Raw genomic sequence first — 23,092 nt, forward strand, 5'->3', positions numbered from 1 at the left:
AAACATCTTTTAGTCAAACAAATCTTGAACTATACACATTCAGATCATCATTATTGTCCTTTATCTATAAATTATAATGTTTGGTTCATGATTGTATTTTTTAAAAATTATAGTGAATTACTCCCAAATGTTATACTGGTAACAAGATGAACAGCCCCCCTTCCTTAGGAATGATGACCACCCCCATATAAAGCTATGGTAAAGTCTATGATTTGCTGAGGGAACCCAAAAAATAATTTGGATTAAAATAAAATACATGATGCACAATGGCATTATATGTTTAGGATATTGAGAATAGTTTAATGAGTTCTTAACTTCTATAAGTTTTAATATGAGTTGCCAAAACACAAAATAGGTACCCCAGATAAACAATGATAAAGTCAATGATTTGATGAGGGAACCCTCAGTAATAATTTGTTTCAAAAAGCAAATAGGAGGTGCATATTGGCATTATACGGTCACTGGAGCTACTGAGAAAGGTTCATTAAAGTTTGATGAGGTGTCAAGGAGAATTTGATACAAAGTGTACTACCCTATAGTGGTAGATATCACTAAAGACAACTAAAAAATCATGCATTCAGATGACAACTGAAATAAGAGATGCGAAAGGTCATCATACACTTTTATCAATCTATACAGATGCTGCTGAGAATAAAAAAAAAAAAAAACCAATACCATGTCTGGACAAGAGTTGCCGCATGCAGGTGATTGAGGTAACATGTACACTGAAGCATTACTGAGCATACCCTAAAATCATTGATGCTAAGAAATGTTTTATAAAAAATGTCCTGGCACAATGAGTATTGTAAAGTTTTATTTTGAAAAACAAACAGTGGCTGCACTGCGAATGTAAAATTGCTTACATGCTAAAACTCAATATTAAGAAGCTGCAGACTGAATATATCATTCCCATTTGTAAAAGCAAAGATTTCTACCCAAGGTCTTCTCAGAGGAACAATTGACATTGAGCCGTTTCTAGATCTGCTTTTGCCCTGTGCAATGTAGGTAAAATTAATTAGATTTAACCATTTTCTTCTCAAAATGCCTCTACCAAGTAAGGAATATGACAGTTGTTTTCCATTCGTTCTATTGGTTTTTATATTCTTACATTTGAATCTGTCAGGTTTTATTAACTCCCCCCTTTTTAAATTTACCTTCTAGTTTGACATTTTTGTTAATACTTTTTAACTATGTATACAGTATTTGGAATTGAAAAATATGTCTAATTATCTCCTGCCATCCTTCTCTGTTAAAAGAAAACAATATAAAAACAAATAATGATTCTAAGTCTTTAATATAATGTAAAGACATTCTGAGCAATTCAACAACAAAAAAATCATAAATTCTGCATCAATATAACAGTAAATATATATATATAACATTAGTTACGTTTCATTGGTTGTATAATCTTCCTTAGAATATTCAAATTAATTGTTATGAATAAATATAGTTAAAAACTTTAGAGTTAAAAAATAATGTACAAGTTTTTATTTCAATTGTTCTACATTCATTTTCAAGGATATCTTCTGCGATGAAAAGTATTAAGATAATATTATTTATAGGTTACAGGGTAAGAACCATGTCAGGTTCACACTATATGCAACAATTCAGACGTTAAAAAAAACCCAACATTTTTTAACCCAGATGCTGTGCCAGTGGTACAATAAGGAGGTTTCCAGATTTAGAGTAAATTTTGAATATTTAATTATCTTTTATGACAAAAATTACCAAAATTTAAAGAATATACAATGTACTTTCAATTTGTAATTTGAATTAGAACCAGTCATAAAACTCTACTTTTTTCAAGCCATGTATAAAGTATTGACGTCAAGTGAATAGGTTACACCATGAAATAATATATAAAAAAAGATGACAACAGCATAAGATAGTAAATGTTCTGTATAAGACATAATAAAATTGGCAGCAACATTATTTATGTCAAAGTCAAAAAATTGCATTTAAACAAAACACAAATTCTTTTCAAACAAAATGAATTTATCTTGAAAACATATTTTAATGGATGAATTTAAGGGACATAACTCAATCATACATTCCTTTTCTAACAGCATATTATTATAAATCAATAAGATTCAAATCAAGCAGAATAAAAATATCTTGAAAACATATTACCGTACATAAATGTAAGGGGCATAACTCAATCATACATTCATTATTTTTAAATCCATAAGATTCTAATCAAGCCAAATAACAACTTAAAAACATTTCGTGTGATAAACACAAGGGACATAACTCATTTATATGATCATTATTATACCTTATATCTTTTAAAATCAATAAGATACACAATTAAATTATCCTGCTTCACAATGTAAATAAATTCAATACATGAAGATCATATAAAAATACAATGGCACAATGTTTGCAAGTGTAACAAGAAGGTATATAGTATATACGTCCTTGTCTACAACAAACCTGCAATATGTTGTGTATTCTAAACATTTCACATGGAATGCTTTGTTACTGAAAGTCATCACATTGATACCTTGCTAAGGTATAGTGGATGTAACATACAAATTCTCTCTGTCTTTTTAACTCAAGGCATGTATATCACTTCAATGTAAATTTAAAATTGAATGACAAGTTAAGGAAGAAACATATTGAACATGTAGACAAAGTAATTTAAACCAATCAAACTTATTGCAAGCTGTGGTAAAAGGGTGTTATTCAATTGATGGGGGGCAGAGTTATGGTGAACAAGTAACCTAAATATGAACATTATCAAAAATAAAAATAAAAATGTGTAAATATCTTCTCTCTCACATACATAATGAATTAAATCAATTTAAAATAACTTAAATTCGAGAATAAAAAAATTGATTGGATAATTCAAAAAGATATTTTTCCAGGGCACAATAACCAGCTGGCAAGTTGTGCTCCAGAATCTTTATCTTCCTGAACATGATGCAATATTTGCCACTAGCAGTTTAGCAAACAACAATCAATCAACCCAAAATATATAATCGTAACCATGTAAGGTATGGGAAGAACAGATGGTAAAAAAAATAATCATTTTTAAACTAAAGTGGATGTATAATTAGTATTTTTAGGTAATATTTTTAGATATATATATATATATCTTACATATCATATCATATAGATGTTCAATAATATGTGATATTATTAAAGTTTCAACAAAGAAAGGATGCAATAATATTTTTTTTTCAAATCATGACTGTGATGTAAAATATTTATTTGTTTTATGACTGTGAGATCCCTTCATAAGAAATAACAGCCACACATGTATATTTGTTTCATGGATCTGAGATTTTTATACAGGGAATGTCACTTTCACATATCTTTCTGTTTTATGGATATGTGAGATTTTTAAACAATAAATGTCATTTTCACATATCTTTGTTAAATGGATATGCAAGATTTTTTTACAGAAATATCACTTTCACATATCTTTTTTTTATGGCTCTATGAGATTTTTATATAATAAATGGCACCAACACATATCTATTTGTGTTATGTAACTATGAGATTTTATTGTATGGAATGTCACTGATACAATATCACAGCAAAATATTAGTCCAATCTCTCCATTATTATTGACAAGGTACTTTTAATCTTGTTTGTCCTTTAGCTAATATCAATCTGTGTCCTTGAAAAAATGTTACCAAATCCATAAGATTTGAAAATTCCTGTAAACAGAATAAAATCAGTATTAATAATACAGTTAATAAAATCCATAAAACTCAGGCTACTGGCAATTACTGCACACTACTAATTGCATTTGGACTAATTAATACAATTTGTCAAAGAGTTAGTAAATGCAGAAACATCTGAAGCATCATGGGGTGACATAGATGAAGACTCATACAAAATATCAAGAGGCTTTGAAGGATAATGTAATTAAAATTTTCTGTATTTACTAGGCTAACAAGAAAGCAAGTGAACTAATGATTCGTAGTGGTAAAGTTGAAGTTATCTCTGCAAAGGTTTTGTGGACAACATAATGAATTGTTATGACCTTTACTGAATATTTCTGTCACACAGGTGACCATGCTTGTATATTTTCTAATTGTCGAAGCCACAAGCATATCCTCTTTTCCTTAATTGCGTCATTACTGAATGAGACTTTCCACTGTATTTGTACTTCCTATGAGCAACACGATGGGTGCCCTATGTTCCAGGCTTACTATGAGCAACAGGATGGGTGCCATATGTAATCCAGGCTTACTATGAGCAACACAATGGGTTCCATACGTAATCAAGGATCTTCTTCCCAACACGATGGGTGCCATATGTATTCCAGGATCTTCTTAACTTTCTTTGGTGAGGTTTGTTTTGCTTAGTTTTCAGTTTTCAATGTATTTTGTAGACTGTTGCTTAACTTTCTTTGGTGAGGTTTGTTTTGCTTAGTTTTCAGTTTTCAATGTATTTTGTAGACTGTTGCTTGTCTTTTTGTGCTTTTTGGGTATTTTTTTTGCTATGGTGTTGCCAGTTTCTCTTCAACTTATGCATTTTGATTGTGTCTTTGTTATCTTTTTAAAACAAATATCAAGTTAATATCAGTGTAATTCCTAAGAAAAATTCAAATGCAATTTGTGGCAGATGGGCACAATTGAAATTAATAGATTTATCTTAAGATTAAAGACTACAAGATGTTAATGTGGGGCAGATCTTAAAATGTATCACACTGTAAAGTTCGTCTACAGTAACTTTTGAAACCAAATATCAGAGTTATAAGTAGTAGTTGCCGCGAAAAATGCCACAGTAAGTGACAGACAGAGGTTATGGAAAAGACCATTTAACTTCAAGAGGGGGGCTATGATTTTTTCCTAAAAAAAATATTCTGATCCAAAATTTGATGAAGCAGATGACAAAAAAAATTATTCTGAATCCATAATTTTCCCCAAACCTTATAGTGTAAAATTTTGAAAAAATAATTTGATTGATAGCATTAAAAAACAAAAAAAAAAACGCAAAATTTTTTTTCTGACTCAGACAAAAAACCATAACTCCCCCCTTGAAGCTAAATGGTTGCTCCGTAACCAGCATATTTTGGAGACAGGTTATAATAATCAGACATATTTAGACATTAGCCATTTGTTTGATACAATATGTACCATCTAAATTTGTACATAGAATCAAATTCTTTTTTGTTGTGTATTTTTATACTATTTGCAATATTGTAGAACTAGAAGGTGGTATTTTATTTATTTTTATCTGACTCATACAAGCTCAACTAACTTCTAAAATCAGAAGACTATCAACTAACAGCATTGGAATTTTCCTAACTCTATCTTGAAAGTCTGGACAAATTTAGCACATATTTGTACTTAATAGTTGTGTAATTGAAGCCTTCAAGGTTATAAATTTGTATGTCAATGCACAATCAATGATATATGATATATGTATAAAATAACGTACCTGTTCACCGGGTTTGGCCATCCCTAAAGCATACTGATGGTTTGGTTTCTTTCTAATATTCAGATTGAAAACTTGACTCTCATAAAAGATAGCTAAAGTGTATGGCTTTGTTTCTCCTCCTTTCTTACTTTTTCTTATTAAGTAGCACCCATTCTGTAATGAAAACAAGATATATGTAACTATAAAATCTTATGTGAATTAAAACACATGTTTCCCTTTCAAGTTCAAGTTTGAGCAGATATTGCGCCCTGAATAATTATCACTGTTATGTTTTAATATTTCAGTCTCAACGATATGTAACATAAACATGATAAAATGTCAGATATGATGGTTTAATGGTGTGCAATATATCAACTTATGTTATACACCAATATGCTAGATACATTTCTCTAATTTTTACCTGATTTATACTTTTCCTGACCGGTTGATTATTTTTTTATTTTCAACATGTGGTTCGTTTGATCTCAGTTCTCCATTGGTCAAAATTCATTTATGAAATGTTTTTGCTATCCTCTGAAACCCTGTTGTGACGTCATGTAAAAAGGTTAACATACCTGATGAAGTCACATATAAAGAACACATCTTTTTGATCATTGAAAAAGAAAGATAAAGTTTGTCTGCTTATGCCTAAAAATCATTAGAGAAACAGATTATACCACCGAATCTTGTGCATTCCAATTTGTTTCAATTCTCAACAGTAAAAAATTAAATATTTAAAAAGCTTGTCAAGCCACGCCTTTTAAATTTGAAAATTTAACAGTTTCAAGTGGAGAAATATTCTATCACACTTGAAGCAGTGGTAGAATCTATATGTATCATAAATGAATGTCAAAAAGATAAAAAGTTCTGGTCTGTATGAAAGGAATGTCAAGAACAAGAACAAGAAGAATTGAACAGGTTGAGAACTTTGAACTTTTTTTCAGTAATTGCAATTATTCTTTGATACAGTACAATGCAAAGCTTTAAGGTTTATAAGATAAACTTGTCATCTTAAAATTTATATTTTAACAAAAGCAATTATGATTAGCTTTCTAAGATGTGGCAAATATAACAGATGATTCTATTGGCTGAAATTATTTATGTAATTTGAAACTTATTACAAAGAGAAGAAATTATGCACAGAAGATCAGATTCCAGATTTATGAAAATTGCAGTAGAAGTATTTCAGAACTGGTCGATTAATATATTGGTTTATTATGTTGAATACAAATTACGGATTAAGGGCACATGGTCAATATTGACTGATTATTGTGCATTTCCTATGATTAGCCTTCATCGTACAGAAATGGTTTTATTAACTTTTTCCATGTATTCTATGTGACTGTTCAACAACATTAAAAGTCATCAACAACTTACTGTTCCTATTCCTAACAATTTATTATCAGCAACATTCCGTTCTATTTCTCCATGATACCATGGCTGTTCTTCTAAAGATAACTGAAATTATAAAACATGTCTTATTTGATTACTGAAATTATAAAACATGTCTTATTTGATTATTGAAATACAAAATTTAATCAATTTTATTATTCATATGGAGTTTTAACAAAAAGCCGTTTGTCTATCCATTAACAACAAGAATGTGTCCATAGTACTCGGATGCCAGGCTGGCACTATCATTTTCTATGTTCAGTGGACCGTTAAGTTGGGGTCAAAACTCTAATTTGGCATTAAAATTAGAAAGATCATATCATAGGAAACATGCATGTTTACTAAGTTTCAAGTTGATCATCAAAAACTACCTTAACCAAAAACTTTAACCTGAAGCGGGACAAACGGACGGACGAACGAACGGACGCACAGACCGAAAAACATAATGCCCCTCTACTATCGGAGGTGGGGCATAAAAAGACATGGAAGCTGTTCTTTGCCTCCCATTGTGTTGTTGTTCATAACTTCCCTATGTTCACTATTGATGTCTTTTCATTTATCTATTTGTTTGGTTGCTGTCTAATAGACCACTTTTGAGTTGTGTCCTTCACCAGAAAAGTTTGTCAATTATGCACACCTTTATGACGTCATTTACCAGATAGAGGGGATCTCCTGTATCCCTGCATTATTAAAGTTCATCAAGCGTCTTCGTGATCGTCATTATGCAGGATAAACTAGAAATGTTTGTTCCGTAGGTACTTAATCACAATTCCCTAATGACAGCAGTGCTGATTATCAATTATAAGAATTTAATTTGCCGAATAATTCGTGTAATATAGCATCATATTTTTTCAACCGCTCGCTCAACATGGGAAGGAAGTGATGATGCCCCTAAATGCATGAATGATGTTCACTAAAACCAAAGTTTTTGACGGAAATGCAACGAAAGCAAAAGTGGTCTATTGGTGTATACCTGAGTTCTCTATATATTAATATTCACTTTAATCTCGTCTTTTGCCTATTGAAAGAGAAAAAAAACACATCCTTTGTACATTCACAAATGCTCATGGAAACCAATTTTTGCTTAATCTGCCAACCTGATTAAATATCTTTATAATAGAATAAAAAGAAATATGAGTTTTGAAATTAATAAAAAAAATATGATGAAGTAAATTACTCACTGCTTTATTGACTTTCTCTACCTTTGTTCTACCTGTGGAGGAAAATAAACTTTTTGTTAAAAAGGGATGATATGATCAAGTTTGACATAATTCTATTATAAATATGTCGATAAGAATGCATGTGTTGTCATGATGAGCATACCCCCACTTGTAATTCAAAGTATTAGAAAACCGGAAGTAGGTGTCTGACAGATACAAAAAACACACACATGTTAATAACTACTTACTCAGCACCATCAAGGTGCTGACCAAATAAACAATTATCTGTTCAGTAGTTCCTGAGAAAAAAGTGATGAAAAATATTTGTTTTCTTTCAATATATTGAAAGACTCCAAGTATCAGCAAACTGGAAGCATGTGGCTAACAGATAAAAAAGTGAACAAAGTGTTGTTGTTCCTGAGAAAAGTGTGACAAAAATATTTGTTGGGAGAACAGACTGACGGATAGACAAGGCGATTGTAATATAGCCCCCTCCCCTTTGCTCAAGTGGGGGTATAATAAATATATTGTAGTCATTTTTTTTAAAAGTAACAATGTGCTTTTAATTCATAGGTAGTCCAATATTTATTCAGGAGAAGGTACATGTATCATAAATCTAAGCAAAAGTCAGTCTGTTTTATAGTTTCTGAGGAAAGTGTGACGAAACGTTGTTGAAAGAACGGGCGGATGATGAAGATGCCCTGATGGACTATCATGTGTACATGTTCATGTTGATCCATAACTCATTTCTTGTGTTTATTTTTCTAATTGTACTTAGATATAATATATATATTCTGTCATCTAAAATTTTTGTTTAATGTAATTATTTGAAGAGGATTATTTTAAGTTTTTTAGAAAATAAATGTGTTTAAACTAAACATATTTTATCTTTCTAAGAGCAATAACTTAAAAACATTTTTTGTAGTTCTTTTAAAACTTTTTCATAAATATCCTACAAGAAATGTCGATGTGAGATCCCTTACAATGAGACTTTCCATATAGTATCTAAATTCCTTAAAAAATAAATGATCGGCACTGATTTTCATAACTCATCAGAGACATTGCTATAATAAATCAATTATTATTTAAATTTCATAAATATCTGGAAAGAATTGTATACATGAGAGCACTAATACAAGACTATGGCACCACCTGATATTTCTATGTCCAATGCATCCCTTGAATGGACTTGAGAATTTTATCATTTCTGTAATTCAATGGGCCACCTAATGGCTCTGATCCAACTTCTTTCTTTCATTTTTACAATTATGAAACTTGAAAACTAATAACTAAATAGTAAAAAAACAAAAATACCGAACTCCAACAAAAATTCAAAACGGAAAGTCCCTTATCAAATGGCAAAATCAAAAGCTCAAACACATCAAACGAATGGAAAACAACTGTCATACTCCTGACTTGGTACAGGCATTAAATATTTTGAAAATTTCTTCTATTCTCTTGTAAAGGGAGATAATTCATTACCTGAACTCTCTCTTTTAACCTCTGCTGGAGAAGCAGGTTTTGTATCCATAGGAGGGACGGGTAATTGTTTATCTGTAAAAGAGAATCATCACTGTTAAACATTATTAGAAAAATTTGAAGAGTCAATGATTGATACTTTTATGAAAACAGGTGTGCCAGCATGGAAAAAAACCAAAAACAAATATATGTCAAAACATATTTCATTTTCAAAATTGCAAAGTTCAGTATAGAGAAGGATAGGGGATGAACATGATACTTAAATAAATCATTCCTACATCTTCATGATTTACTGTATACTTACGTTTACCAGGTCTGGGGGGTAATGATGCATTCTGACCTATAATAAAAAATAAAACTGTTCTGTAACTTTATACCATGTTTTATAAACAAAACGAAAACAGTTGAAAGCATTAAGAGAAAACTGAATATTTACTATCATTTCTTTAAAATGTACTTGCTTTAAACAATTTCTACTGCAAATGTGCTTTTTGCACAGTCAAAATCCATTTGCCATATAAATTTTAACTTCAACAATGGGAATCTTGGCTGAATTCACCTCTTATTACTGAATATTCTCATTTATAGGGAGGGGATTTTCAGTTGAATTCACCTTCTCATTACAGAATCCTCTCATTGGCTGAATTCTTTTATTAAAAATTGTCTTATTCAAATTGAGGGGGATGGGGTGGGAATGAATCTTGGCTTCAATCTCTTCGACTAATCTCAATAAAAAGTGAAGAATCTTGGCTGAATTCTTCTGAAATTGACTCAAAATAGGGAGGAGAGGGGAAATCATGGCTGAAATTTCTTTGATATGTCTCAATGAAAGAGAAGGGAAATCTTGGCTGATATTTCTCTGAAATGTCTCAATGAAAGAGAAGGGAAATCTTGGCTGATATTTCTCTGAAATGTCTCAATGAAAGAGAAGGGAAATCTTAGCTGATATTTCTCCGATATGTCTCAATGAAAGACAGGGAAATCTTGACAGAAATTTCTTTGATTTGTCTCAATGAAAGAGAGGAGGAAGGTGAATATTGGCTGAATTCTATTATAAAACTACAGACTCAAAAGAGCCCGTGTCACTAACCTGCATCTTCCATAATGGCAACTTTTTTGTAAAAATCATCATAAAAGCGGAATAACTCTATTAAGAGTTAACTGACAATTTCAGTCATGTTGACATGTTTACAGATCTTATCCTGCTGTTAATTTTTCCTTTTTAAAGTTTCTATTTTCTATTTATCTATCATAATAGTTTTCAAGATAATAGGCAATAAAATGCTTCGCTGAGCGCAGCCTGATACGACCGCAGAGGTCGAACCCTGAACAGTTGGGGCAAATTTGGACACAATATTCAAGCTCGATACTGTCTGAATTTGGATTGTGATCAAATTTTTGACATAATATAGGTTTCTGATACAAAATAAATGTGGTCAAAGATCTTATAAATCCATTGCGCAAAACTGTGCAATTGAAGATTTCTTCTTGAAACTTTTCAAAAATTCAAAATTTAAAAAATTTTGAAAAAAAAATATGAATCCCTTAAAAAAATTGGGAAAACCCCCCCCCCCCCCCCCCCCATCCAACTTTTTGAAACCCCCCTTGGAGCAATAACCCCAAAACTCAATCCCAGATTTTGCTTTGTAGTATGGAACCTTGTAGTACAATTTCAGAGATATCCATACACTTACACACAAGTTATTGTCTAGAAACTAGAAAAATACTTGTTTTTGGCCCTTTTTTGGCCCCTAATTCCTACATGTTTAGGGCAATTAACCCCAAACTCAATCCCAGCCTTCCCTTTGTTATATGGAACCTTGTGGTAGAATGTCAGAGAGATTCATATACTTACACACAAGTTATTGTCTAGAAACTAGAAAAATGCTTGTTTTTGGCCCCTTTTTGGCCCTTAATTCCTAAACTGTTGGCCCCATAACCCCTAAAATGAATCCCAACCTTCTACTTATATTGTATTAAACATTGTGGTACAATTTCAGAGCAATTGAAATATTAAACACACGTTATCATCCTGAAACTAGAAAAATGCTTGTTTTGGGCCCCTTGTTGGGCCCTAATTCCTAAACGGTTGGGACCATCATCTCAGAAATCAATCCCAGCCTTCCTTTTGTGGTATTAAATCTTCTTCAAAAATTTCATAGAGATCCAATCACTTAAACTAAAGTTATTGTCCGGAAACCAATGTGTCTTCGGACGATGACTCAGACGCAGACGCAGACGACGACGACATCATACCATTATACGATCCCCAAAAAATTTTTGTGGTCGTATAAAATATGCATAAAAATAATCATTTAAGGCCAATTACTAAAATAATGAGTCGACTGAAGATTTCGCCCATTATGGCACATTTGTAGATCTTGTCTTGCTGATCATTTTTGCTTTTTAAAGTTTTTATCTATCTATTATAGTATTTAAGATATTAAGAACATACGGAAACAATTGGTAAAAATCGTCATTAAAGGGCAATAACTCTAATAAGGAGTTGTCTGTTGATTTTGGTCATGTTGACTTATGTAACAAAAAATTTGTTCCTGGGGTGACGTGTTCCGCCAGAATTTATATCACAGAAAATTTATACCCGGAATAATATTATAAGGAAATATGTTCCAAGACTGTAAAATTTGTTCCGGAACTAATTTTTTTACCAAATATATTAAGTTCCTGAACATAAATCACAGCTCCATGAATTTTGTTCCAATATTAAATGTTTTAAAAAAAGTGAAATAAATTCCAGACCTGTGATATAAGTTTCAAAGGAACATATTTCATAGAAATCAATGAATAAGTTCCGCTCGAACCTTATTCACAGAAAATAAGTTCCTTTGCAACATATTTCACAGAAAATAAGTTCCTTTGCAACATATTTCACAGCGGAATATTTTCTTGTTACACTTAAATGATAATGCAAGCTGGATGCTGTACTGAGCTTGTATGGGGTACATTTGCAATTGAAGGCATGACTGCAAATCTAGGATGAAGAATAGAAATAAAAGCGATGGTAATGTATTATAATTTGTATATTTTGTTTATGTTTTATGTGGTATTCCTTCTTGTTTCCTGTTAACTGTCATGGGTGTTATAATTTAACATGATGCATTAACCTTATATCAAGCAAAGCATTCCATATTCTCTTTTCTGCCTCATTAGTGTCATTTGGTTTTTTTTATCGCGTGTAATTAAAATGTTGCTATAGTCCACAGTATCCATATTAGATGTTTACACTTTTTATTTATTAAATTATCAATATAATACATGTTTTTATAATGAACTTGAATGATAACTTTAAACTCACTAATGACAATGCTCAGTATTAAAGATAACTTGTATAACCAGTGGAACATATTTCACAGACATGGAACTTAATTCACCAGGTAAGGAACAAATCTAACAAACCCGGAACTTATTTCACCAGGTAAGGAACAAATTTCACAAACCCAGAAATTATTTCACCAGGTAAATTGTGGAACATGTTTTATAGAGATGGAGCAAATTATATAGAAATTATCTGTGAAAAAAGTTCTCCCAGAATATATTTCCCGTGATATTTATTCCACTGGAACTTTTTTCACAGGAACAAATTTTGGCTCACACTTATTTGTAGATCTTGTCTTGCTGAGCATTTTTGCTTTTTAAAGTTTCTATCTATCTTTTACAATTTTTCGAGATAATAGGCAAAAATTTTGATGGTAAAATTTGCCATTAAAGGGCAATAACTCCTAAAAGAAGTCGTCTGACAGTTTTGAAGTAAATAGACAATATGTAGATCTCATCATTTTGGATATTTTTGCACCTGTTTGATTTTCTCTTTTCATAGCAGTTTTCAAGTTAATAGGCAAAATGTGCATTTTATCCCTATGTTCTATTTTTAGCCATGTCAGCCATGTTGGTTAGTAGGCGGGGTCATCAGACACATTTTTATAAACTAGATACCCTTATGATGATTGAGGCCAAGTTTGGTTAAATTTAGCCCAGTAGTTTCAGAGGAGAAGTTTTTGTAAAAGTTAACAATGATGGACGCCTGACGCCAAGTGATGAGAAAAGCTCGCTTGGCATTTAAGGCCAGGTGAGCTAAATAGAGGTAGAAGATACCAAGGGAACATTCAAGTCAAAGATAGATAGCCTGACAATGTCATGGCAAAAAGACAAACAAATCCACAAAACACTAGAAACCTAGACTGAGCACAAACTGTACCAAAAACTAGACTGAGCACAAACTGTACCAAAAACTAGACTGAGCACCAACTGGACCAAAAACTAGACTGAGCACAAACTGTACCAAAAACTAGGGTTGATCTCAGATGCTCCTATAGGGTAAGTAGATCCTCATCTACTAGTTGCACCCCTCATTTTGCTTGAGGTAAGTACAAATTTTGGTGATTAGTCTCATTCATTGATTAATCTCAATCAATAGGAGTGGAGAATCTTGTCAGAATTTCCTTCATAACTGAATCGCCTTCTTTAACATGCTATATACCTGGTATTATAACTTACCATTTTGAACTGGAAAGACTTGTACACCCTCGTGACCTGTTTAATGTAAATAAACAAACAAACAAAATTATTTGAAAACAATAAGGTAAATATAATTCAACTATCAAAGATATATATATTCATGACATATCTTTTGATTGTTAAATGACAAATCTTTGATAGTATCTGATAATAAATAACACATCATAGATACCAGAATTAAAATTTTGTACACCAGTACCCGTGTGTCAACTACAAAAGACTAATAAATTCATGCTCTACTTTACAAGACTCCGGATGATTTAGAGCTTAACCTTGTCTATTGTTGACGACCGTGTATTGACCTCTAAATGCCTTGGTTTTTTTTTTGTCCTTGGGTTGCTGTCTCATTGAAATATGCCCAATATCTCCCTTTATTCTTAACTAATTTTGTGATTATTTAAGATTTTCATCTTATAGCTTGATGACTGACATACCAGTTCTATGATGCTATAAATATTTCAAAATAATTGAAACTTCTTCTCAGTTTTTGCCATGGATTAAAAATTGCAATTATATATATTTTTTTTCATCCTGATAAATTTTCTATTTCAGTCCAAAGAAGGCTTACAGAGATATTTGCCTACCAAACCTTTATCTCAGGACTTTCGGATTTGTTAAAAAATTCGGTTTTTACAATGCAGATAAAATTTACAATTTTGATAGTTATCTAATATCTATTTCTGCATAAGATTCATAATGACTGTAAGATTTCTAAGAAATCAACATATGATGCTTAATAAATGCATAGAATTTCTTGTCAAAAAATTCCATAGAAAATTTTAGAACTATATAAAAGAAGAATGTTTCTGAGGACACTTATTCCCCTGCTCAAGTGTTGCAATTTTCCAAGTTATAACGGGACATAACTCTTTACCAGTAAATGACTCATTGCCAAAATTTGAACTCTGTCTGCCTATTATAGTTCTTAGCATTGTGTATAAGGTTCAAATAATTTGCATGAAGTAAACTTAATAAAAAGTGCATAAATTAAAAAAATTGCAATTTTCCAAGTTATAAAGGGGCATTCCTCTAGAACGGTAAGTGACTCACTGTCAAAGTCGAACTCTGTCTTCTAGTTTTGATTCTTAGCATTGTGTATGAGCTTCATAAAATTTGGATGAGGAAAACTTAAGTTAGAGTGAAGAAATTAAACTGAAAAAATAAAGCATTCCTTCAAGAGTCCTGATAAGGGTAAATCCAGAATACCTGAGAAAATAAAGGCCCAATCCCAAATTCCTGCAAAAATAAAGGCCTAATCCCTACGTCTCGAAAAAGGTCCTTCCCCCCTCTGGAATTGTGTAATAATATGATTTTTCTTATAAACATTTTACCTTTCTTCTTATTCTTTTTCTTTGTATCTTCTGGCTATACAAACAAAATTATATAACATATATAATTAATATCATAATCTCAAAGGTATTTTTAACATTTTACAGTGAAAAAAACTTGATAAATCATTATTTCCCTACATTATATCATTCATCCTTAAACAACCCAATGCTTGTCTGTCTAAGTTAGCTATTTCACAGAAAAATATTATTTTATTTATAATTTTGAAATTTGTTGTTGGCCGAGATGAGACCTTTAAAAAATAATACGAATAAGGGTTACAATGCTAGTTTTCACAGAAAAGGGAGGCTCAAAATTGGAAATTATTGAATTTTTGTGAAAAATTATGAAAATTTTTTTAAATATCTAACCTTGATACCTCTGGAGATTAAAGAGTCAAACTGTATTCATTTTAAAGCTCTTGTAAATACATATTTGAGAATACATATTTGAGAATATTATTTGTTTTCTTCCCTTAAATGCATGATTAAAGTTCTAATTACACACCAAACATCTGCTGATATTAATTGAGCCATTTTGGAGGTAATCAAGGTCAACAAATTTTAATATTAAGACATTTTCTAAAAACACTTTTCTTGTTTAGTGTCAAACAAACTTTTAGAAAACAAGGTTCCGATGATTTATCTACTAACAATGGGGAAAATGAAAGTTCTTCAAAAATACTTTCATGGTATGTGCTTAGATTACACTTGTTATTTACAGTAAGAGAAAATCTATAAACCAACATTCATAGAAACTAATTATACCCATGCTGCATGCAAAAACAAAGACCTGTGAGGCATGCAACTTACAAACAATCTATGTCTTCTAATTTTCAAATGGGAAACTAAGATTATTGTCACTTAAGTTAGAACTTAAGTAACAAAAATCTGATACTACTATAAAAATAAATTTGAAAAAAGATTTTCTTCGCATCAGAGAAAAAAACAGCATAAAACTTAATTGTGTTTTATGTTATATAAATCAACCTTACAGTTTAGTTCTGTTTGGACTAAAAATAATTACTGGAGAAAAATGTGAAATTTGTCCAATGGAACACAGATGCAGAATGAGGACAATAATTCACCTGTTCTGCCCAGATCACCTAAACTTCTTTTATCAACTCAATCCAGACTTTAAATAAAACAAGTGAAACTGCGAGCTACTGTTCACTGATGATACCCCTGCCCTTAAGTGTTTGGTAAACAGAAAGTTGTTGAGTGATGAATCTGAAAACGTATCACACGGTATAGCTGACTCATATAAACCCTGAAACAAAATTTCAGAAATCCTTGTAATGTAGTTCCTGAGAAAAATGTGACGAAAATTTTCAACTTGGATGTCATGTGTAAAATGATGTAAGTGTTCAGTAAACAGGAAGTTGTTGAGTGATGAATCTGAAAACACATCACACAGTATAGCTAACCTATATAAACCCTGAAAACAAATTTCAGAAATCCTTATGATGTAGTTCCTGAGAAAGATGCGACGAAAAATATTCTTGGGACGAACGGATGGACAGACAGCCTCAGGTAAAACAGTATACCCCCGCTTTTTTAAAGCGGGGGTATAATACAATCCCCGCTTTTTTAAAGCAGGGGTATAATACAATCCCCTGAAAGAAAAGGGAAATTGAAGGGAGCAAGGCCATAAGTGTTTATAACTGGAAAGCAATAAAAAGCCTGACTTTTGCATTTCCAAAATATACCAGCATGATGCAGGACCACAAGACTTAGTGCTGAAAACTAGATAGCAGTAAAAAGCATGACTTTTACAAAAATATAAGTATAGACAGGATGCAGGACCAGGACCAGGATGTTGACAATTGAATAGCAATATATTTTAAAGCATGACCTTGTGCAATGACAAAACAGAATATCAGCATGTTCATAACTGGATAGCAATTAACAAGCATAACTTTTGCTATGCCAAAATATAAGTGTCAGCAGGGTGCAGGACCGTAAGTGTTGTTAATATATATATATATATATATATATATATATATGTTTGATCGATCGATATATGTTAAAGCATGACCTTTTGTACTGGCAATATATATGTGTCTACAGGATGATGGACCACACATGTTGATTTGATAACAAGATAGCAATATATTTCCATTACAGGATTGATTAGCTCTGACTGACAGAACCATTATGTTATATAATATTCATCAGTATAAAGTAGACCTACTGAAGCTTGCATTGTCATATAGTCATCCTGTGGCATTTGTCCTTTCAAGACTTCTTCTGGTACCTCATACTCCAACTAAAATAAACATAGTAAAGACGAACATGCTATTAGTAACTTAGTTACTTCAGAGAATAGTGCACCCAGTACCTGTTAAATGTTTGCCAAAAAGGAAGCATTCAATGTTATACTGATAATTTTCATAGAAAAAGAACATTGTAACTAAATCATGAGTTGTTTAAGAACTCAAAATTCTTGGTAGAAGGAAAGTTGTTGTTGTACTTTCAGTCAATAACCAAGGAAATTAAATCAAAATGTAATCATTAATTACCATGCATAGTTCTAATTAATCTCTATTAAAGCAGTTTCAAAGAAGTTTTTAAAAACATTTCGATGAATTTTCATAGGATGATAAATAAAATTAAAATGCTCAGCAGGGCGCAGCTTCATACAACCACAAAGGTTGAACCCTGAACAGTTGGGGCAAGTATGGACACAACATTCAAACTTGATACAGCTCTGATTTCAGATTGTGATTAAATATTTGACATAGCATAGGTTTTTGACACTGAATGAATATGGTCTAAGAACTTAAAAATTTGAAATTGGACATTTACCTATTATGGTCCAGTATCCAAAATCTAAATACATGGTAAGATTCAGCATATCAAAGAACCCCAATAATTCAATTTTTAATGAAATCAATCAAAGTTTAATTTTGGACCCTTTGGACCTCAATGTGGACCAATTTAAAAACGGAGCCCAAAATCCAAATCTAAATACACTGTTAAATTCTTTATATTAAAGAACCCCAATAATTCAAGACTTTGTATTAAACCCCATTGAAATTGGTCAAGAAATAAGCAATTTATACAAAGTATAAGAAAAGTATTATTTTTGGCCCCTTTTTGGTCCATAATTCCTGAACGGTTAGGGCCATAACCCCAAAATCAATCCCAACCTTCTTTTTTTGGTATGAAACCTTGTGGTACTATTTCATAGAGATCCATACACTTATACATATACTTAAGTTATTGTCCGGAAACCAGAAAATCCTTGTTTTTTGGCCCCCAATTCCTAAATGGTTTGTGCCATAAACCCCCAAAATCAATCCCAACCTTCCTTTTGAGGTAAGGAATCTTGTGGTACAATTTCATAGAGATCCATACACTTATACACAAGTAATTGTCCTGAAACAAGAAAATGTTCTATACTCCATCATAAAATTCTGAAGATTGTATGTGAAATATCAAGACAAGTAGATGTACCCCTTAATATTTTTATTTAAACTTAGAGCAATGAATTATGAAAATGAGATCAAGATCAGGAGTGCCTGTCAAGGAGATATATACACATTACATTTTACTATTTACCAAACACATTTGACCTGATAAGCATAGTAACTAAGAATGCTTATGTTGAACAAAATTCCCAAATTTCAAATGATATGGTGGAGGCTAACTCAAGGTTTTATCTTGAAATTAAAAAAATATATGCTATTTTCTGCTTTATCAGAGGCACATAATTCTGAAAAAAAAAGGTGAAATTGGTCAAATTCCAACTGGACGTCCCATGTGTGTAGTGATCCCGAACAACATCTGCAAATTTCAAATGATTTGGGGTAGGCTTACTCATGTAAGCCCCTAAAACCAATTTCTGAATGTACATACTTACACAAAACTATACGCCCCCATCTCTTCTCAATGGGGCCATAAAAAATATATAAAATAACTAAATCCTAATACTACCCAAGATGAGAGAGAACTGTACATATAATATGACATGTTAGTTATATAGTGGGAACAGAATCTGTAGTATGCATGCAGTCCTCACCTTTACCACAAAGTTAAACTGCATTAGGTTCAGAGATATCAAATTTCTGCAGCGAATTGATAAGGTAAAATGATAGACAGAAAAACTGAACCTTTTTCTTGTAATATACCCCAGGTGTTGAATTTCTAGTTTTTCACTGACGGAGTTTATTTCCATTTGTAAGGATTTCTTCTGCATGTTATATTTGCGGTATACTTACCTCAACTCACTAAATATCTCATCCGTTCCAATTTCTTTTTTGGAGGTGGTTGTTATTTTTGCTTGGTAAAGGTACTTGGATATTTAAGGTGTCATCTGTTTTGTTTACCAATTTCTCTTGGTTTGGTAGTGGTATTTCTTATCATGGATCAAAGGTCGGTGGTTTTCTCCGGGGACTACGGCTTCCTCCACCAATAAAAACTGGCCGCCAGCAAATAGTCCAAATGTGGCGCTTAAAAGTGGCGTTAAAACACCAACATTCAATCAATCTTGTCATGGTGTGGGGATTTATCTTGTAATTTTTCTAGGTTTTGGTGTGTTCTCATACCTGTTCAAATTCCTCTTGTTTTGGTGCTGCTGGAGTCTTTCTCCCATGGTATGGGGACTTCTGTTGTGATGCTTTAGGTGTTGGTGGTAATGCTGCTATCTTGGTTCTACTTGGAGTGGGCTGTGGAGGGGCTTCATCTGGATCTTCATATACATCCTATAGATAGATAACCACTGGATTAACATATGGTCAGCAAAACTAGTTTTAACTATTAGTTAAAACTTCATGTGAAAAATAACAGACACTTCTATACTTGTAATAGTTTTTCATTGTCTTTCGGACATATTTACTTGAAACGACATTGTCATGAACATTTATACTGTTTATCATCCTTTATGTGTTGAAATAACAGCAATACTAAAGTAAAATATGTTTTATCCATTATCTGAACTATAGTACTAGCTAAAAGTCAAAATTCTTTAAGCTTGATTTTCTTTTATATTGGCTGAGTTACAAATATAATACACAATCACTCAATTAATTATTTAAATGCACAGACAGGAAAGAAAACACTCCCGTGAAAACAGATGGTGATTAGATATATAAAAGTTCTAAGTGATTAGAATTATATAAATTCTAAGTGATTAGAATTATAAAAGTTCTAAGTGATTAGAATTATAAAAGTTCTAAGTGATTAGAATTATAAAAGTTCTAAGTGATTAGAATTATTAAAGTTCTAAGTGGTAAGAATTATATAAGTTCTAAGTGGTAAGAATCATTAAAGTTTTTAGTGATAAGAACTACACAACAAAACTCAAACTCATATATATTTTTAAGTAAATACAGAGATATGTCTTGCCTGTTTGCAACAGAATTCAAATAAAAAAAAAACAATGTAAAAAATTGTAACATACAGCCTGTTGTTTATGTAAAGGGGTTGATCTAAAACACTCAGTAAGCACTTTTGAAACTATATTTGATATTTACTGATAGTTAAGATCCATAATTAAGTACCATCATCAGATTTAAAATGCTTTCTAAGCACCCTTGAAACTAGTCTATCAAAAGTACTTTTTCTGACTGACAGAACCAGATCTTTAATATCTTTGATATTTCTAATACTTATGTTAATTTCTATTCAAATACTAGTATATAGGATTAAGAATGTGCAAATCTACTGAATGGTTTAAAATACTTCATTGAACCTAGTATTCTTTTGCTGTGTATCCTTCAGATACAAGCTACTATAAATTTGTAAGGCATTCAAAGTATGTATCCACTAACAAAAGCAATATCAAATTTACAATAGCATATTGCTGAAAACAGTGAGACAATTCTGAATTTTCCACCACAAAGCTGTTAGAAGCTGTTATAGTGAGTATATATATAAATATAAATCCACATCAAGCATATTACAGTGCATATAAAACATTAAAGCAACAAATATATTTTGTGTGCTTAATCTGCAATACTAAAAGCACTCATTTAGGAAACCAGATTCTCTGTGCTAAAGCCTGCTAAAAAATTAGATTTGTGAACCTGTTGTTCCACTGGTGGCACAAAAGACTTTTGGTTAGCTCCCTTTGGAAGAGGAGGCAAAGCTGAATTGCGTACTGTAGCATGTTGGGGGGTTGGTGCCGCATCTGGATCCTCATATGTATCCTGAGTATATAATATTTACAACATTTCAATATGGATGTCCAAAGCAGGCAGACATAAATCTTCATTCCATAACAAAAATATATGTAAATAAAAAATATCATAACACTTGATATACACCTACCTACCAACAGAAGTTTTTTTAATTGCAGTAACAATAAGCAGAGCATATTTAAGAAACTTGTCTTGAATGAATTGATATAGAATCTTTCTTTTCAAAGTACAATTTTCATATAGTTTCCATAGAATTTCACATATATTTTGAAACTAGAGGCTCTCAAGAGCCGGTGTCGCCACCTGTATTTACTGATGCTTTGGAAATCATGTAAAATAAGGTTAAAATCATAATTAATAGTATTAGATATTAGATATCATAATGATATCTAAGATAATAACAAAAAACTGCAAAATTTCTGTAAAATTACTAACTCAGGGGCAGCAACCTAACAATGGGTTGTCGGATTCGTCTGAAAATTTCAGGGCAGATAAATCTAAATCTGATGAACATTTTTGCCACCTGTCAGATTTGCTCTAAATGCTTTAGTTTCAAAGATATAAACCAAAAACTGCATTTTACCCCAGGCCCTATGTTCTATTTTTAACCATGTCGACCATGATGGTTGGAAAGTGGGGTCATCGGACAAATTTTTTAAACTAGATACCCTAATAATGATTATGGCCAAGTATGGTTAAATTTGTCTCAGTAGTTTCAGAGAAGATTTTTGTAAAATATTACAATAATTTACAAAAAATTGTTAAAAATTGACTATAAAGGGCAATAACTCCTAAAGGGGTCGACTGACAATTTTGGTCATGTCGACTTATTTGTAGATCTTACTTTGCTGAACATTATTGCTGTTTACAGTTTATTTCTATCTATAATAATATTCAAGATAATAACCAAAAACTGCAAAATTTCCTTAAAATTACCAATTCAGGGGCAGCAACCCAACAACGGGTTGTCAGATTTGTCTGAAAATTTCAGGGCAGATAGATCTTGACCTGATAATCAGTTTTACCTATGTCAGATTTACTCTAAATGCTTTGGTTTCAGAGATATAAACCAAAATCTACATTTTACCCCTATGTTTTATTTTTAGCCATGGCGGCCATCTTGGTTGGTTGGCGGGGTCATCGGACAAATTTTTTTAAACTAGATACCCTAATGATGATTGTGGCCAAGTTTGATTAAATTTGGCCCAGTGGTTTCAGAGGAGAAAATTTTTGTAAAAGCTAACGACGACAACAACGAACGACGGACGCCAAGTAATGAGAAAAGCTCACTTGGCCCTTCGGGCCAGGTGAGCTAAAAAAGGATTAATATTCACATGTACATGGTGACAATAATGTGATTAATATTTAAGTGTGTAATATAACCCAAAGTTACAGTAAGCAAATATCAATATGGCCTTTATACTAACAAAAAATAAAAAATAAATTTGTGAACACTTATTGTTAGTCTCAACTTTCAGAGAAAATAATTAACTAAATATTTTTTTACCAGATGATTAAAATATAAAATATCTTTTTATAAAACATGAAAGTCAAAAGATTAAGAAACATGCTAATACAACATGCTGAAATAAACAGGTCAATGTACAAATATCCTATTTTATACTGCAGATAGAACAATTCATGTTGTTCATATTTACTTAATACTGTAATTAAGTGA

At 31.6% G+C, this 23,092-nt stretch overlaps 1 protein-coding gene across 15 annotated transcripts in view; it reads right to left on the bottom strand.

Annotated features, from left to right (window-relative positions):
- Positions 1 to 1,275: 1,275 nt before the first annotated feature.
- Positions 1,276 to 23,092, bottom strand: part of LOC127735885 (basic salivary proline-rich protein 2-like) — a 99,151-nt gene continuing 77,334 nt past the window's right edge. For 12 of the 15 annotated variants that reach the window (XM_052246296.1, XM_052246292.1, XM_052246295.1 and 9 more), the window contains 11 exons: positions 21,301 to 21,423; positions 19,822 to 19,977; positions 17,466 to 17,540; positions 15,275 to 15,308; positions 13,922 to 13,958; positions 9,712 to 9,749; positions 9,411 to 9,482; positions 7,950 to 7,981; positions 6,754 to 6,834; positions 5,398 to 5,550; positions 1,276 to 3,665 (listed from right to left, as the gene is read on the bottom strand). In XM_052246296.1, the coding sequence (XP_052102256.1) occupies positions 3,570 to 3,665; positions 5,398 to 5,550; positions 6,754 to 6,834; positions 7,950 to 7,981; positions 9,411 to 9,482; positions 9,712 to 9,749; positions 13,922 to 13,958; positions 15,275 to 15,308; positions 17,466 to 17,540; positions 19,822 to 19,977; positions 21,301 to 21,423 (897 nt within the window). In that variant the 3' untranslated portion in view covers positions 1,276 to 3,569. The remainder of the gene's footprint in view (positions 3,666 to 5,397; positions 5,551 to 6,753; positions 6,835 to 7,949; positions 7,982 to 9,410; positions 9,483 to 9,711; positions 9,750 to 13,921; positions 13,959 to 15,274; positions 15,309 to 17,465; positions 17,541 to 19,821; positions 19,978 to 21,300; positions 21,424 to 23,092) is intronic. The other 3 variants (XM_052246306.1, XM_052246302.1, XM_052246300.1) reach the window with 2 other exon arrangements.

This window comes from Mytilus californianus, unplaced genomic scaffold, assembly GCF_021869535.1.
Source record: "Mytilus californianus isolate M0D057914Y unplaced genomic scaffold, xbMytCali1.0.p SCAF_3, whole genome shotgun sequence".
In the NCBI taxonomy this organism is placed as follows: Eukaryota; Metazoa; Mollusca; class Bivalvia; order Mytilida; family Mytilidae; genus Mytilus; species Mytilus californianus.